At 40.6% G+C, this 16,454-nt stretch overlaps 1 protein-coding gene across 2 annotated transcripts in view; it reads right to left on the bottom strand.

The window, feature by feature from the left end:
• Nucleotides 1-12,742, bottom strand: part of KCNQ1 (potassium voltage-gated channel subfamily Q member 1) — a 175,552-nt gene extending 162,810 nt beyond the window's left edge. For both annotated transcript variants that reach the window (XM_039381428.1, XM_039381429.1), the window contains exon 1: nt 12,345-12,742. In XM_039381428.1, coding sequence (XP_039237362.1) covers nt 12,345-12,742 — 398 coding nt within the window. The remainder of the gene's footprint in view (nt 1-12,344) is intronic.
• Nucleotides 12,743-16,454: the final 3,712 nt, after the last annotated feature.

The raw sequence follows: 16,454 nt of genomic DNA, 5'->3' as shown, positions 1-16,454 counted from the left end.
TGGTCCCAACTAGAATTGTTAGTGTCTACCTATGCTAATAAGCCCTTTGTTAGCATAGGCACAACTCTAAAATGTTGTGGCTGTCAAGCTTTTGGGCCAGAACCAACTCACGCTCCATCAGTTGGCGCAAGTGCAGGGTTTGCATATACATTCTCTCTACCTTCATGCTTATCCAAGCTGATCTAAGAGGTACTGCTTAATTATAATCCACATTTCAGTCTAGGAGAGCAGTGGAGACACATCTTTTAAAACCACCTAGTTGACTAGTATCAAATGTAGTAGAGACAGGAAGTAGAGAGAGTTACAGCCAGAAAATCTCATTGTTTCATTCAGGTCCATGGGTGCTGATAGAGCTAATCTCTTCTTCTCCTCTTCTGTATAAAAAGTGGTATAAAGCAGCCAGTAAAGCTGACCCAGGGGAGTTGTGAGGAAGAAGTAAATTTACAGGCAGTCCTTATTCCTTAGTGTCTAAGCTCTTCTTCTCCATTTCATTCCATGAATTCAAACTTATTTCAGCTCATTACTATAAAGCAGTCACGTCTACACTGGGGAACTAAAGCATACATGGTCTGGCTTTCCCATGACTATTTATCTTCCCTGATTGCAACAACACTGTCCCTACAATGATCCTGCAAAAACACTTCATTCTTCCCTACATTTATCATTAGATAAACGCAAAAACCAGGAAAAGTGAAGAAACTACTTTCACTACCATGCTGTATCCTAACTATATAAGAAAAGCACTTATTCAAAGCAGAGCTCAATTACTAAATACATTTTAAAAGACATGCCCTATAATGCTAGTTTTATTTTAGAAGGTAAGTGCTAATCTCAGAGGTGCAGCCAAATTTTATTGTGGTTAATCATTTGCTGCCTATGGGACACTTAACTACAACTGATTTAATTTCTGCTTTCAGTTCCAGTCCTAAAGTCACACAATTTTCCCATGGCTGGCTGTGGTATTTCACAGCCACTGGTGACTAACATTCAGCAGAATACAAAGTCTCTTCTACACACCACACGGCTTGAGACATATAGTATTTCAATAATGACAAACAGAGATAATGAAATTCCTGAAACGATCTCTGTTTCTCTGAAGAGAAAGGTATGTGATATAAAACTTTCCTCAGAAGAAGGAGACCACCTCAGCAGAGGCTAATGGCTAGTATCAAAACCTGCTTGAATGTTATCTCCACTCTTTTATGTAAGAGGTGTAAGCTAGTGTCCCTTTACTCTTACAGATACGATCCACTGAAAACTTCTAGAGATTATGCTCTTCTCGTAGCATATCACATTTTTGCACAGACTGTTCAATTCCTTAGTCTCACTTTACAGTGAGCTTTGATGGAAGTATAATGTCTTCTGTTAAAGTCACACAACAAAAGACTGCCACAGCAGTGATCAGGAGGTAACCTCGGAGTTTGACAATCAAAGTGCAACAAGCAATTCACACGCCCAAGAAGGGTGAGCATTAACACAAGTACACCTACAGCCTCGCATTTGGCTGCAAAACCTGCAAAATCTGAAAGCTTTGTTCTCTCCCTCATTCTGGTAGCATTTTTTTCATTTCTACAGTTCAAATGCAGTTGTCTAAATAAGAGCATTATATTAACTAAACATTACAAAGAGCTATCTTGAATAAACAGAACTACTAAGGCACACAACTGACATGACTGTCTAACATTTAGATGTCTGTGCCTCTCATACTTTACATACTGTTGAAACAGGATGCCCAGACAGCTTAGCACTAGGGTGCTGGATGACCTGTTGACATAGAAAACATCAAGTGAGCAGGTTTATTTTGTATGAAGTGCTAAGATAATCCACTATCAAAACTTTCTGGGTCACGAGTAGGATAACAGCATACAATCACATGAAGTTTACTCACACCACAATAAAGCAATACACATTTAGTTACTTACTCATTGTCAGGTTTGACCACACTTTAGTGTCTCCTAAGAAAAGAAGTGAAAAACAAATAATAGCCTCAACTACATCTACTTAGGATGAATATTAGGGAAAAAATATGAAGTTCGAAAAGGTCAAATAAAGCCTTTGTTGTGCAGAATACAAAAGCCACTGATTCTTAACAGGATCAGCACAGGGTGTTCTCTACTTCTTGAGGCCACAGGATGGAAGATCTCTCCTCTTGTCGCTTCTCCTATCTCCACTGCCCTGCACAGATAATTGGGCACAGGCATTTGAAGGGTGTAAGAATGAGATTAACAGTAGCAGCTATTTCCTGCATTCATTCTCCTTTGCTCTACTTGTCAACATCCGTACAAGAGATGAGGAACCTTTACTTCAACTCTTAGTTTGACTATGGTGCCCTCAAGGGTTATTGTGAAAAAGACGACTCCAGCCAGTTCCAGCCCATTTTCAATTGACATGGTTTTGCTGGGAAGGGAATGGCTGCTGCAGGAACAAACATATTCTCTGAAGGCAATTCCTTTCTTTGCAGAAGGAAAACACATTCATTACAAAGTCTGCAGCCTTTGTCATATAAGGGATGAGCAAGGTTTCTGTAATCTTTGCCACCAATACCATGCTTCTGGTATTAAACCTAGTGTCTTTGGAGAGGATCCAAGGAAGTAATCTGATGGGTGATTTACATCCTGTTCTCAAACTATGAGATCCAATTTTCTTTACTATCCAACCCATGTAGAAGTATGTAATCTTAACACTGCAACGAAAAAATATTGTTAAAAAAAAAAAAAGTCGAAAAAAGTTAAATGTATCTCCAAGATTTCAGGGATTAATTGTAGGTTTTCAAAGGAAACCAGTGACCTCTGAGGACTGGATTTATATACATCCAAGCCTGCCAGTCTCCTTGTGCCAGTTCCAGCCTGCTGTCTGTCAGTGAGCAACCTACTGCAAGTGTGACCACACTCTGGTTTAAACAGAGGGGACAAGCCTGTGTTCTTGCCCAGTCTAAAACACATGCAAGTTGGAAGGGACAGAGGGAAGACCACTAATTTTCAGAAATCTACAAAAAACTGCTGTCAAGATGGTAAAAAACCTATGTGATTTAACATATTTATTACAGCCAAGAGAAAAGTCGCTTGGACAAAGTAAAAGTTCACAGAATTAGCGCTCTAAGATGCTTAGTCTTTCAGAAAAAAAATAACTTATTTTAAATAAAATAATTGTAACTGAGTTCTACATATCCTGTGAACAATGTCTGGCAAATAATTTTAATTGCTCTATTTTTGCAGATGAGTATAGAAGTTTTCATCTTTTCTAACTGGTCTTTACCTTTTATCTTTACTAGTTGCTCCCACTGGAAAGCAAATAGCTGTCCACATAGTGAAGTTAAACACATAATGATAATTTCTTGCGGAATCAAAACAGATATTACTTCAACAAATGTATTATACTTTCCTATTGCAAAAGAAAATGTATGCTCTATGTTTTTAAGGATGTGTTAGAGTAAAACTAGTAGATGATGAACAAGAGCTCAACTTGTTAGGACAAACAGAGATCTACTATTTCAAGATCTTAGTTCAGTAAGAACATTTCACATTTGAAGTAAGCATTAGTCAAGTCCTGTAACAATGCATTAAGTTTTTAAATAACCCCAGCAGAATGCAAAGGAAGAAGGATTTTATAGTTAGGAGTAAAAAAAATTCAGTTTTCTACTACAAATATGACAAAATTGTGTTGTCAAATGACATCTCATAAGTCCACTGGCATTAGCAAAACACGAGTGAGATTTATGTTCCTATCGAAAACTTTAATATGAAACTCAAAGATCAAGATCAATATTTGCAGAAGCAGAAGAAACTTTAAAGGATGCAGAAGCCTTGTCCTAGGTTTATTTTGGCTTTAACATTTTTCATAAAATATTAAAACATCACATTGATTGTGAAGAACATGTGGAAAAAAATAAAAATACCTACTCTGGGCACATTGCTAGGAATATCTAAAGGCTACCTAATGACTTGCAGTATAATTTCCTATTTCTGGCAGCTTATAGCTTTCAAAAAGATAAAATTTCAAGGCTGCAGATTTAGTGCTTGATGTATTCCTTGAAAAAAGTCCCCCATGCAGATGCATTCTTTTCTTAAACTCAAAAAAAGATTCAGTCATTTTGAGAAAATGTGTGTTCATTATCTTACACAACTGGCAGTTCTGACATTAAAGCAGTTCAGAGATAAAACCTGGCTTTTGTCATAGTGTTTGTACTAAGCTTTAATAAATCATTGGCTTATCCTGTGTCTGTCCATTTTCTATTGTAAATTTTCCAGGTTATACATTTTCTGAGGTAAAGTGTGGCTGTTAAGGAAGGAAACTACCATTTAAGAAATGTGGGACAGTACTTTTGGGTTTTGTGTGGGTTTTGTTGTTGTTGTTTTGGGGATTTTGGTGCTGGTTGTTTTTTTTTTTCAAAGTACTTACACTATACTTATTTACCCAGGCCCTGGTTTCCACTGTGTGCAATTTCTTACAGCTACTTGAACACAGAAAATAGCTGCTTTTTTTACTATTCTGTACCACAAAGTAGGAAAAAGAAGAAGAAAAGCCATGTATCTGCAAAAAAGTTCACACCAAGCACCTCTCTAGTCCTCCAGATATGTACAATCTGTAAACCAGAGAAAACTCTTGATTTAGAGAAGCTTTAGAATTTCCTAATAAAAAAAAAAAAAAAACTAAAATCACAGTCTAAAAACACATAGTAAAATTAAATTTGACTACTAAAGCATTGAATACTCCCTCTGTTATAATATATATATATACACACACACACACTCACTCACATATATATCTTTCTGGTAGGAGGTAAGATACAGTAACTACTGCCAGAGCAGAGGCTCGCAAATACATGTGCTGTTCCATCACCACCACTGGTGTTATAATGGTTCTCACAGGCCATTATGCCAGATGAAGCATGACTGTATGAGGAGAGCTAGTCCCTTACCTAAAACCTCACCAATCTGCGCATTCTTCTTCTGTAACTCAGCCTACCCCTCAGGTTTATTTACATCTGGCAACTTTCCAAGACATTTGAAACGTGTTGGACCTCTTGGTGGCAGGCAGAAAACACCTTGCCCCCAACAAGACACTATTTTCCATCTGGAACTGAATGAGCAAATGTTCACAGCTTTTGTGTTCGGCCACTAATGCACATTAAACAATCTATTAACACACAAAATTAATGAGGTACTGCCAAGTTTAAAGTCAGCTAAGCACTGTGCCTGTGCATAGTTCCCTACAGCATATGTTGGCACTGTTGTTTGTAACACATCCAGCACTCAGGCATTTGGAGCTCAGCCTAATTAGTTCACTGCAATTGAATCTCAACTCTATCCTTGATTCAGCTGCAATGAAAGTTTTGAAAGAGGCCTATCTACACAGCCTTGCACATTTTTTCCCTGGCACTTGAAGAGCCAGGGCAAGGAAGTGTGCCAGAACTGCCCAACCAACCATTTGACAGATATACAGAGATGTGAACACTGCACTTACTGGGTTTTTTAAGATCATTCATGTGCAACTTTTAAAGGTAGAATAATTCTTTTCCTGGAGGAAAGCAAATACCAGAGAAGGATGTGAAATTTCATACTGGAAGGATGATAGGAAAACAGAGAAGGCCTATCCCCAGGAAAGCCTGCCCAAATTAAGAAAATTCATAACTTTTATGTGTGCATTTCACAGATTTTTTTTCCACTGCACACAATCTGTCTTCATTGAGCATTAGTGTTCACCCGTTTACAGCCTTCTGCTTCCATTAGTTATTAGAAAACCTAAATATCAGTACAATTACAAAGTCTCTTTTCCCTCCACAGAACTTCCTTTACTCAACGTTTTTTTCAAGTAGCCACGTTAATCAGAACAGAAACTGAATTTTCTCAATTACTGCTAGAAGTACTGTGTGCCATCAAAAGGCATTTTAGTTGGAAGATATCTAGCTTTTCACCTTCCTTCCCCTTCAATGATCAAAATACACTGCCATGGTAATTTTCATCCAGCAATCACTGAATGCAACAAATGATGTAAAGATGGTGGTTTACTTAAAGTGGCTTCCAGGGCACTAACTACCCCTGATGACCTTGAGAGGATACGGTTTCTGATACTGCTTTTCTTTCTGATGACAGTCAATTACTAAGTAAAAATGGAAAAACATATCCAAGTTTAGTCAATTATGCAGTTATTCGTATCTGCATTTCTTAACATGAGCACTTCCACTGTCCCACTGGGAGAGAGAAATGGGGACCCTTTCTGACCTGTAACTGCATTGCCACTCCTGAGGTCTTCATTTCATGGACTTGGATTGGTCTTAGTTACAAGACAGCCAGACAGTCCACAGCAAAAATGACACTTCTGATGAGTTACAGACTGGGAAACATGGCAAGAGAGAACAGCTGTGTACTGGCCAACCCAAACTATCTCAATCACACAAGTCTCAAAGAAGAGCCTTTGTGCAATATTGTAGCTGAGAGGCTGCACTGCAGCATGCAGCAGGAAAGGAGGGAGCAGCAAAACCCTTAAGTCACTTCTCGACCTCACCTGCATCCAGAATCTGCCAAGACTCCAAGCTTCACTATCTGGCTGATCAGCAAACTAGACTGACCCTGCAACAGCAACTCCTAAACATGAGCACACTGTCGTATGTGTACAACCAGCTATGATAATGGGGCAGGCAAATGGTCTTCTCTCCTCTGGAAATACATAAAGTCACCTTTCCAATCCCTTTTCATCTCAGATAAAACTGTTACCAAGCACATTGACAGATACATAGTGTTAGGTTGCAAAGATGTTCACTCAGCTGCAAATCAAAACGCTAGACTCTGGAGTAGGGATGAGGAAGGGAAGGGCAGGGGGAAAAGCTACAAGTATCACCTTGTTTCCACTTCATTTTTCCCAACTGTAGTCTTTGAGCATGTGTGAGACCTCAAAGATTTGTTTTAAGCCACTGCACAGCTGTAACACACCACGCTTTTGAAACCGTGAAGTGACAAAGTGGCAGATTCCCGTTATTACAATTATAGAGCATGAAGAGGTGGGAGTATAAATAAATTTTAGTATAAATACTAAAATATAGTATTGCAAGCAACAGGAGCTCATAGACAAAAGACATAGAGAAATAAAGCAAACATTGTTCACATCAGCCTCTGCCTGAAAAGAATCATAATTTCTCTCTCAAATATGACAAAGTGAGGGGGTCAATTCGACCTCAGCTAAACTACCTCAGTCTTGATGAGACAAAAAAAAGCTAAACCTGGGTCTTCTTGCTATTGACAGCAGCAAAAAAAAACACAACTAAGTTATTTTTCTTTCCTTCCACTTAGAAAAGCCATGCTTACTTTGGATGATTTATATCTCCTTTTTAAAACAGAAGTAATAATCTGAAGTCTGATTTCAAGCCACAAAAATTTCTAAACGTACAAATACTCATGCCAAAAACATAATACTTTTGTTTGCAGCTTTCTTTAGTCTGAAAGAAAAACTGCGTGTGAGCAAGTGCACACACTAATTATTTTAGGGATCTTTTTACCTCCTCAACAGTTTATACAAGTATGAACCAGTAGGTTTGGAACTATGTTTGCAGTACATCTGGAAACATGGCAAACCTGGGATTTTAAGTTGGAGTTATGCTTCTTCCTCACAGTATTGTGTGTAAACAGCATTTTGTAAACACTGCATTACCTTTAATAAGTGATTACTCCAAGTCCCGATTCAAGCAACTGGTATATTCTATCTACCCTCACTTCCTATCTTTACATGCATACACATGCAGCCACACTTCTGAGAGCTTGTCTGTTTCTAGAGACCAGTTTTCCAAATCCCAACAACTGGCCAGTCCAAGCTTATGTAAACAACTTGAGATTCGAACAAACTCAATGATAATCATTGCTGATTAAATCAAACTTATACAAAGGCAAAGTAAATTGAACCAGGTACACGAATGCAGAGATAAGACAGAAGCTGATTATCTTGCATGGCAACAAAGGAGAGCTGCTACACTGGAACAGACTAATGGTCCATCAGTTCCCAAATTGTTCCCTCTGGTTACAGCCAACACTTCAAAGAACACGGGGAGTCAACATTGCCAGAAGTCATTATTTGCCATAGTGAGAACAAGAGAAATCAGTTAATAAGTTCAGTTTCTTTAGGCACATTTTAAGATGTTTATTTTAAACTCAAGAGGGTGAGAAGAAGCTCTTCCCTCGAGCACTTAATTATAAAATAATTCTTTTAAACATCTGACATCTTCACTTATTCTTTACAATCATTTCCAACACTGGGACAGAGTCCAAGAATTTCAGCAGGCCATTATGAGGACAGAATTTCAGTTTCTTTTGTCCCTCCACCTCTCTTCACAGAGCCTGAAAACTTGATTCGTTAAGGCCACAAACCATTTTACCTCTCAAAGCTGCTATCTCAAGGTGCACTACTATGATAAGTATGATAAGATGCCCTAGCTTGGAAGGTCATTGAGAACAGTGGCTCTCAGTCATTCCCTCACCTCTGACAGCCAAGGCAGATTTTGTGGCTCTGGCAGGACATTACCATACATGCAGCCACAACACAGGGCAAGCTCTTGCTTGCAAAGCCCAAGTTTCCAAGCAACCACCAACTGTGTTTGCAGAAGTCATGCATGTAAATCTTTAGCCATGGAGCACAATTTACTTGCACTGGTAAAATTAAGTGTACATATACTATATACTCCATCTATTTGAATGAAATTTATTACAAAAATCAAACCAAGTCAAGTAACTGAAATAAAAGTTTCTATCATCTCTGCTAGTATTTTTAAGCAGGTTTTTGGAGTGGTAAATTAATAGCCAATTATCCATTCCTTCTCCCCATAAAGACTATTACCCCAGCCTCCAACAATCTAATATAAATGAGGCACAGTAATTGATGTCCTATTCTGTTCATGTGAGATTTTCTGCTCTATGGTCTGATCAAATAAGAAAAACTCTTAGAAAACACCTGTCTAAATTGATTTAATCAGAGATTGATGTCAAATTACCCTGGAAGATTAAAAACATCAACAAGAGAGAGAAAATAGGTTGCATACTGGAAAATAGGTTTTTCAGAAAGCTTTTGAAAGAAATAACAAATCAAAAGTAAGCAGGTAATTGGCCTGATTTGTTGCTGTGCAAGATAACCAGATTCCATCCTTTAAGTCAAAGGAACATGAAAGGTTTTGTTGCTCACCAGAACATACAGCAATCAAAACAATATGAAACAAACATCCCAACCTAGAATCTGTGGATTAAAGTTTGGTGTTCAACTTCCCTTTTCCAAACAATATAATATAAACCCGTGGAAAATCAATTCTGAATATCAGTTCTTAGCTATTAGTACTCCACATACCACTTGACTAAGATTCCTGAGCAGGAAAAGGGTGTGACAGGCAATCAGTAGATGTAGCTCTTATCGCTTGATAAATAGTGTTTTAACAACCAGCCAGAGATACAGGTCCAGAACAAGTTACACGGACTGTTGCAGGAGTTGTTTCTAACTGTAATATTTCGAGTATATATTTAAGAACACAGCCACACACTGCACCACGCAGAAGACAGGAAACGAAGAAGCCCCCAGTGCTCATTGCTCCCATCATTGGCTAGATCAGGACCCTCTACTCAGCTTAGGTCTTTAAGCCCTGATTTAACATCAGTTCTTTCCTTCCCCTGGAAACATTTAAGACAGCGACCCAGACATGTCAGGCAGCTGAGAGCCCCAAGAATAAAGCAGGAGGCAGACAGCAGACAGAGTCAAAAAGACAGCAGGCAAACGACTTCAGTTTCTTAAATTCCTTTGGGCAGGAAAGACAAACACCAGGGTCCTTGCATGCCACGAGGTAAAACCCAGCTTAGCATTCTGTGAATGACTGTTTGTATGTTGACAGTAGAATAATCAAGTACTTCCTCCAGTGTGAAAGAAGCACATGCATGACAGTGTGTGTGTCTTATAACTCCAAGTCCTTTCCAGCTCCCTTGTAGCCAACTGTTGTCACAAAGCAGGTCCCATGCTTTCTCCAGAGTAGATGATGAGACACAACAGCTTCTCCAAATCAGAAAAACCTGCCTCGTCAGTTGTAACAAACTTCTGTTCTGTAGCCACTCTTCATCTGCCAATACTCAGCACCTGGCTGGTATGCGCTGTACTCAAAAGAGAGCATTACCTGGGACAGAAGGAGCTCCTTTGGGAGCTCAGAAAGAGAGATGGAGAAGTATGGACCAAAGATCAGTAACTTAAAACATTATTTAATGGGCACAAAAAGTATAAGCTTATGTACCACAAAACCAAACAGAAGTTGGGATGGCTGGGAACAGTACAGCCTCAATTCCCTCTGCTGGTGGGAGTCAGAGTGAGGCTGCCTAAATGGTATTTGCACATTGCCTTGCAAGAAACATCCAAGGGTGTTAGTACTCTCTTCTGTCTCTTCAGTGCCCTAAGGAACTTGAACAATGCTTAGTAAGCGGCTTGAGAATATTTACTGCCACTATCATTCGTCACTGCATCAGAAGAGTTCTTCTGGAAAGAGGGGAAACTCTCGGGCTAATGATTACACCATGGATAAGTGTGTTTTGGGGGGAGAGATGGATTTATACATATTACAGTCTCTTAAAGTAGAATTACAAAATCTTAATTCTTGCATAGATAGGATTAACCCATACTGCTAATACTTGGGGGGGAAGTTAAAATTCAAACTAGAACCTTAGGTAGACAAAGGGAACAACCATTTTTGGTTTGATTTTTGTTTTACAGATGTTTTCTAGGCTCACAGTTTAGATTTAGAGAAGATTATTTACAATATTGAACACAGTTTACCATCCCTTCTATACATAATTTGAGACACCTGAAAGGTCAGAAACCATAAAAGATGGCTGCCTAAAACTCCATTTTAGGAAAGAAAGGAAAAAAAGAAAGGAATTCCGATTCCTGAAAGTGTTTTACATTGTTCAACCATAACTATTAGGTACTCCATATTTATGGCCATTAGTCATTTTGTCATCTAATGGCATTATCATAATACCAAAGAGAATGGAGCCCACAATTATCTCGGCAGTTGCACACAGTCATCTCCTGATTACATACATTCAGATGACACCTGTTTTCCCTCCACTAAAATAAAAGTTGGTACCACTTAACCTGATGATCTAAAGACTCCAGAATACTCAAATGTGGCATAGAAACACACAATCCTGAATTGACCTTAAATAATAGTTACTTAGAAATAGAATTTAAAATCAGAATAAAATAACTAGATCATACAAACTGACTTTAATGTCTTTTGACCATAAAATGTCTTTACCTCTAGGTGTTGTAATTAGTACATATATATACGTGTATATATATATATGTAATGGATATCCATAGACATATATATTTGTGCATGCATACAATAAACAGACACATTTCTACCTGACCTTATTACCTATATTCAACATAACACCAATTGCCCAAGGGTCACGCAAGCCTTCAGCAACACCTCGATTAAAAAGCATGGATTTCTCACGGAAGCACTTGCCAAGATGCTTGTGCACCACAGACCTACGATGTGCTGGCTCGGGTTGGACATTGCACTCCCCAGACAATATTAGAGCCAAAACATTTTTAAACCTGCCTGCAGTTAAACAACACCCTCCCAACATCACCTCCTTCCTGTCTAAAAATAACAGTGATGGCATTCGTACCCGATAGCACAAGAAGTTAGAGCAAGGGGCAATAAAAGAGGCAAGGAAAACGAGCATCACCTGCCTCTCATTTTCCTCTGACAGGGCTGCAGCACTAACACACCTGTTCAGCTGGAAACTGGTGCTGTGCAGCGAGCATTGGCATCATGTAGATGTCACTGCATCGAAAATTTGTAAAGAATGGATGACACTGTTACCTACTTCGTTTCCACATTCAGTGTGGAATTTATTTCAACTCCCAGGGTAACCTGAACAAAATTGCCTGAAGCCAGCTCCTGCCTTATCTGATAAGTACACCTAAGCGCTCCTGAACGGCAATACCGCATTTCTGTTTAAAAAAAAAAAAAAAAAAAAAAAAAAAGAGAGAGAAACTTTCCCCCGGAGCGTGACTTTTGTTTTACTTCACACCTGTTTAAAACAAACAAACAAAAAACCCCACCCAGCCCAAAAGACTGTATCTGTAGGATGTTCAAGCCAGGAGCACCGGGCTGGTCTGGAAGCCTCCGCGGGGAGGACGAGCCCTGTGCGGGGGAGGTGGGAGGGGGCACGAGGGGGTGCAGGTGAGGGGCGGCCCCGGGAGCCCCCCACACGGCCGGCCGCGCCGGGACGGCGCCCCCGCTGCAGGGGACCGGTCCAGCGGCTGTAACGGGAGCGCGGCGCGGAGCAGGTGCCCGGCGGGAGCGGGGCGGTACTCACACGGTGAAGTGGTACACGAAGCACTTCCAGCCCGTGGGCCGCTCCAAGAAGTTGTAGACCCTGCCCTGGACGCTGCTACGGCTCAGCAGGGGCTTGCGGAGGCTGTAGATAGAGACGCGGGGGTCCAGGCTGACGGGGGGCCGCGGGCAGTCGGCGCTCACCATCACCACCTCGCTCCGCAGCCGCGGCGCCCGCTCCCGCACCGGCTCCGGGCCGCAGCCCGGCGGAGCCTGCCCGCCCTGCGGGGCGGACAGCGGGGCGTAGTGGGCGTTTGGGGTGCTCTCGGCCAGCTCCAGCGCCGACGGCTTCTTGCCGGGCGTCATGCTGCCTCTCCTGGGCAGCGACAGCCGGCCCAGGCTGCGGCTCTTCGGCTCGCCCGGCGGGGAGCTGGAGGACATGGCTGGGGCGGCCGGGGCAGCTCTGGCGGCGCGGCGGTGTCGGGGCTGCGCTGCGCTGCGCTGCCCCGGGAGCTGCGGCCGGGGCCGAGCGCCCTGTCCCGCCGCCGCCGCTGGCCCGGCCCCCGCGGGGCGGCTCCCAACGGGGAAAGGTGCGGGCAAGGGCGGGGGCGGGCCCGTCCCCGCCGCAGTCCCGGTGCTGCCCGGCGGGAGGCGCTGCCGGCGGCACCCCAGCCTTGCCCCGGGGGCACGGGCTGGGAGAGCAGCCCTTGGTGGTGTCCGGACCGCCCTCCGTGTCACGCTCAAAACAAATCACACGCTCTGTAGCGTCACTCTGACCTCCACCTGTGTCACCTGTCCCCTTGTCACCGCCATGGCTGCGTGGAGGTGGCCTCTCACCTGTGTGAGGAACTACGAGGACAGGGAGCAGGGAGCAGCCTTCCAGCAACCCAGAAGCCCAGCGGGCTTTCCCACCGTCTCAGCCTGCTCTGTGGGGATAAAGTGCTCCAGTGTTTTCCAGATCTGTGCCCTTGGGTGGCTTGAGCTTCTGCGGTACAAGCCCTTACCTCAGAATTAGGGCTGTCAAAGCCTTCAGGGCCAGCTGGTCCATCCCTTTTTGCGGAATTTCAGCACCTGGGAGCAGCAGAGCTCTGCTGGACTCTGAATCCTCAAGGAGGCTCTTTTTAATATGAGTAACAGGAATTAAGAGCTTGGACAACAGGCCTTGCGGTCCCTCATGTTATTTTAACATCAGGAGTAAATAGCTGAATAATGGGGAAAACTGTAGAACGCAATAAACACAGTTCTGCAGTCCTGCGTCCTCTACAATTTGGGCTTCTCACCAGCAACATTTTGGTTTTTGTGGAAGGGTGCATGTGTTTGGCCATTAAGAACAAGTTATGGTTAGGGCTTGGATAACTTTCCTGCGCAGTGAAGTAAGTTATGACTTCCTTATCTGTGGTGTGAATCGATTTGTCATGGCTTTTTGCACCAATTAGTTAACAATGTCTATTCCCAGAGAAAAGAGGAGGGTGCTCTTTGATCTGGGTTGAGGGGTTTTTTCATTCTAACCCAAAATAGAACAGCATTGGTAAGAGCTATGTTGAGTTCACGGTTGATACTGGTACTCGGACAAGAATGTTACAGGGAGATAAGGTGCTAAATAAAGTTAAACAAAAACAACCCTGCTAATTGCAGCTCCATTCAAATGTCAGGCTGCACGAATAGTAGGGGAACTGGGCAAGATCCTTCACTAGTGTAAACAAGAAAGACTGGTAGGCCCTTGTACTGATTTACACCCATGAAGGACCTCGAAAAACAGAAGTTTTAAAACGAGAATTTGCAAAACCTGTTTGTAAACCAACAACATACCAACCAGGCTTTTTGTCCCTCCACCAGAGCATGAAGAACAAATAAGCTTAATAAAAACAGCATTTCAAAGGAAAGTTTTCCTGTATCTGCTCAAAACAGAGCCAGGTTTCTCTATTTTGAGAAACTGTTCTTTCTTGCAATAAGCCTGCAAGAAAAATGACTAATGGAAGAAAGAATGTCATCGCTACCCTTGAAGGCTCACTGTTTGAGGACTAGCCTGATAAGGTCTTGATATCAAAGTTAACAAATGTCTTTCTTTATGTAAGTGTTCCACTTTGTTTTATAGACCAGCATAACACTGTCTGGGTTATAATAGAACCATATTCTGGAGCCAGCTGCAAAACATAACTTACAGAGTTCTGCTGTATGTTCATATGTTCATTATGTTGCTTTTCAAAAACTTTTCAAAATCTTTTAAAAATATCTTGGTATTATGTTTTTATCTATCCGCTGATTAACAAAACAAAGAATAGAACCCCCACTGTATCTGAACCTAAGAAAATGGAATTTCTGTATTACTTATGCAATTTCCTTCCAAAACACAAGTTAGAGAGATATTATGTACTTAAATGGCTAAACAGGGAAGAAAATTGGTAAGAACTAAATTTTATCTTCAGTGTTCAGTGAGAAAGTTCCTAACAACCAAAGTTTGCTTCAAAAATTTTCTCACTACAAAAAAGAAAAGTCACAAATATATTCCATAGCCCTATATCTTGAAGTGTTTTTCAGGTCAGAAATATTTTCATTAGATTTTAGGTCGGACCTCTAATGCTGGCAAAATCTTTCAAAGAATCATCGCAGATAAAGGAATTTTAAAATATTTAAAACTAGTATTTAGGCAATACCTAAACATCTTTTCCCTGGACTCAAGGAATTAATCAAAATCCACTTTTTAAAATGTATTACTGATTAATGATAATGTTTATTTTATTTAGTAAAAATAATTTTGTTAGATGAGTGCCAGCTAGTTCATTTTACTGAATGCTAAAACATCTGTCTGGCATGGGTAAAGGCAAGAGCATAATCAAAGAAAAGTGTCCAATAGATGAGTACTTAATGATGAGAATCCAGGGAATAATTATCTTTAATGTATATTTTGTTACCAAAACTGTACTATAATGTGAGACATTTTCAAGATGAATACTTCAACATGGTAATGGAAATTCCTGATTTCCCCCTTCATAAGTAGCCATGTCTTGATAATAAACATGTTCATTTTACAGAACAACAGAATTATGTGAGTAGAAGAAGAGAAAAAAATATCCAGAAAGTATGGTGTAAATATGGAAGATCTAAAAATGGGAAGAAGAGGCAGATGAGTGTTCGAATACATTTATGGAGCCGGGTATCTAGCCTTTGATAGTGAAGAGAATAGGGAGATATGTTGAATAAAGAGGACATAAGTTTTAAATATTAAGGTGGAACTACTACACTGAATTGTTTCTTAGAACAATAATAATTTAGTCTACTTTGAGTATTTACAGCATTGTAGCAAAATTAATAACAATCATGATGTTTGCTATTTCCCAGTTTGGAAGTACTGTTTTAAATATTTATGTCTTTAAGAGGACTTTGATTCTAAAAATGAGATGTCATAAGTCACTGAAGTATGATGACAATACATCAATTAAGCAGATGGTAAAGGTCCCAGTTCTAGAAATTTAACTGGAGCAAGACTAGTGAAGTGTTTCTGAAGATCCCACTGTTGAGCTACAGTAGATCAAAAATGTTTGTACCAGCTTGGGGCTCTGTTTCTGTTATCCTATACTAAATTATGACTGATATTATGCATGCATTGTCACATATACTCATTAAAATGCTGTATTTTCACTTTGTGCCTGCCTGTGATCATGTCAGATCACACTGCTAAATGTTTACAAACTGGAATTGCTGCAGCCAGTTAGAAAGAGATACCTTGATCTTTTATGTGATTATTTCCCTGTGGAAGCTGAGTCTCAAACAAACAGTCAGTATCTGAGTGTTCTCTGTCTTCTGAAAGCCTTTAACACTTATATTGCAATTACAGGTTGCAGCAGTTTTCCACTGCCATGAAAATAATTTTGTTTGCTGCTCGATTACTTTGGGGGATGGTTTTTGTTTGATTGGCTTTTGGTTTTTTGGTTTGGTTTGGGGTTTTTGAATGCCACTTTCCATTTCTGCCCAGCTATAGCAGGGAACATAATAAAAAACATTTTTCAAGAAGAGGAAAGAGAGTTATATTGTCTTAATTTTGGGTTTATTTTTCTTGAATTAGAGCAAATATTTGGTTGCATTCCATTTCCTGGAGAATCCACCATTTACTCAAATCCGTAGATAATTTTAAAAACAGCCAGTGATGAAGGTA

Source organism: Pipra filicauda, unplaced genomic scaffold (assembly GCF_003945595.2).
Source record: "Pipra filicauda isolate LSUMZ 115617 unplaced genomic scaffold, ASM394559v2 scaffold222_size1277272_pilon, whole genome shotgun sequence".
NCBI lineage: Eukaryota > Metazoa > Chordata > Aves > Passeriformes > Pipridae > Pipra > Pipra filicauda.
Note: the sequence above shows the minus strand (reverse complement) of the source record. Positions and strands in the feature narration are given on the sequence as shown.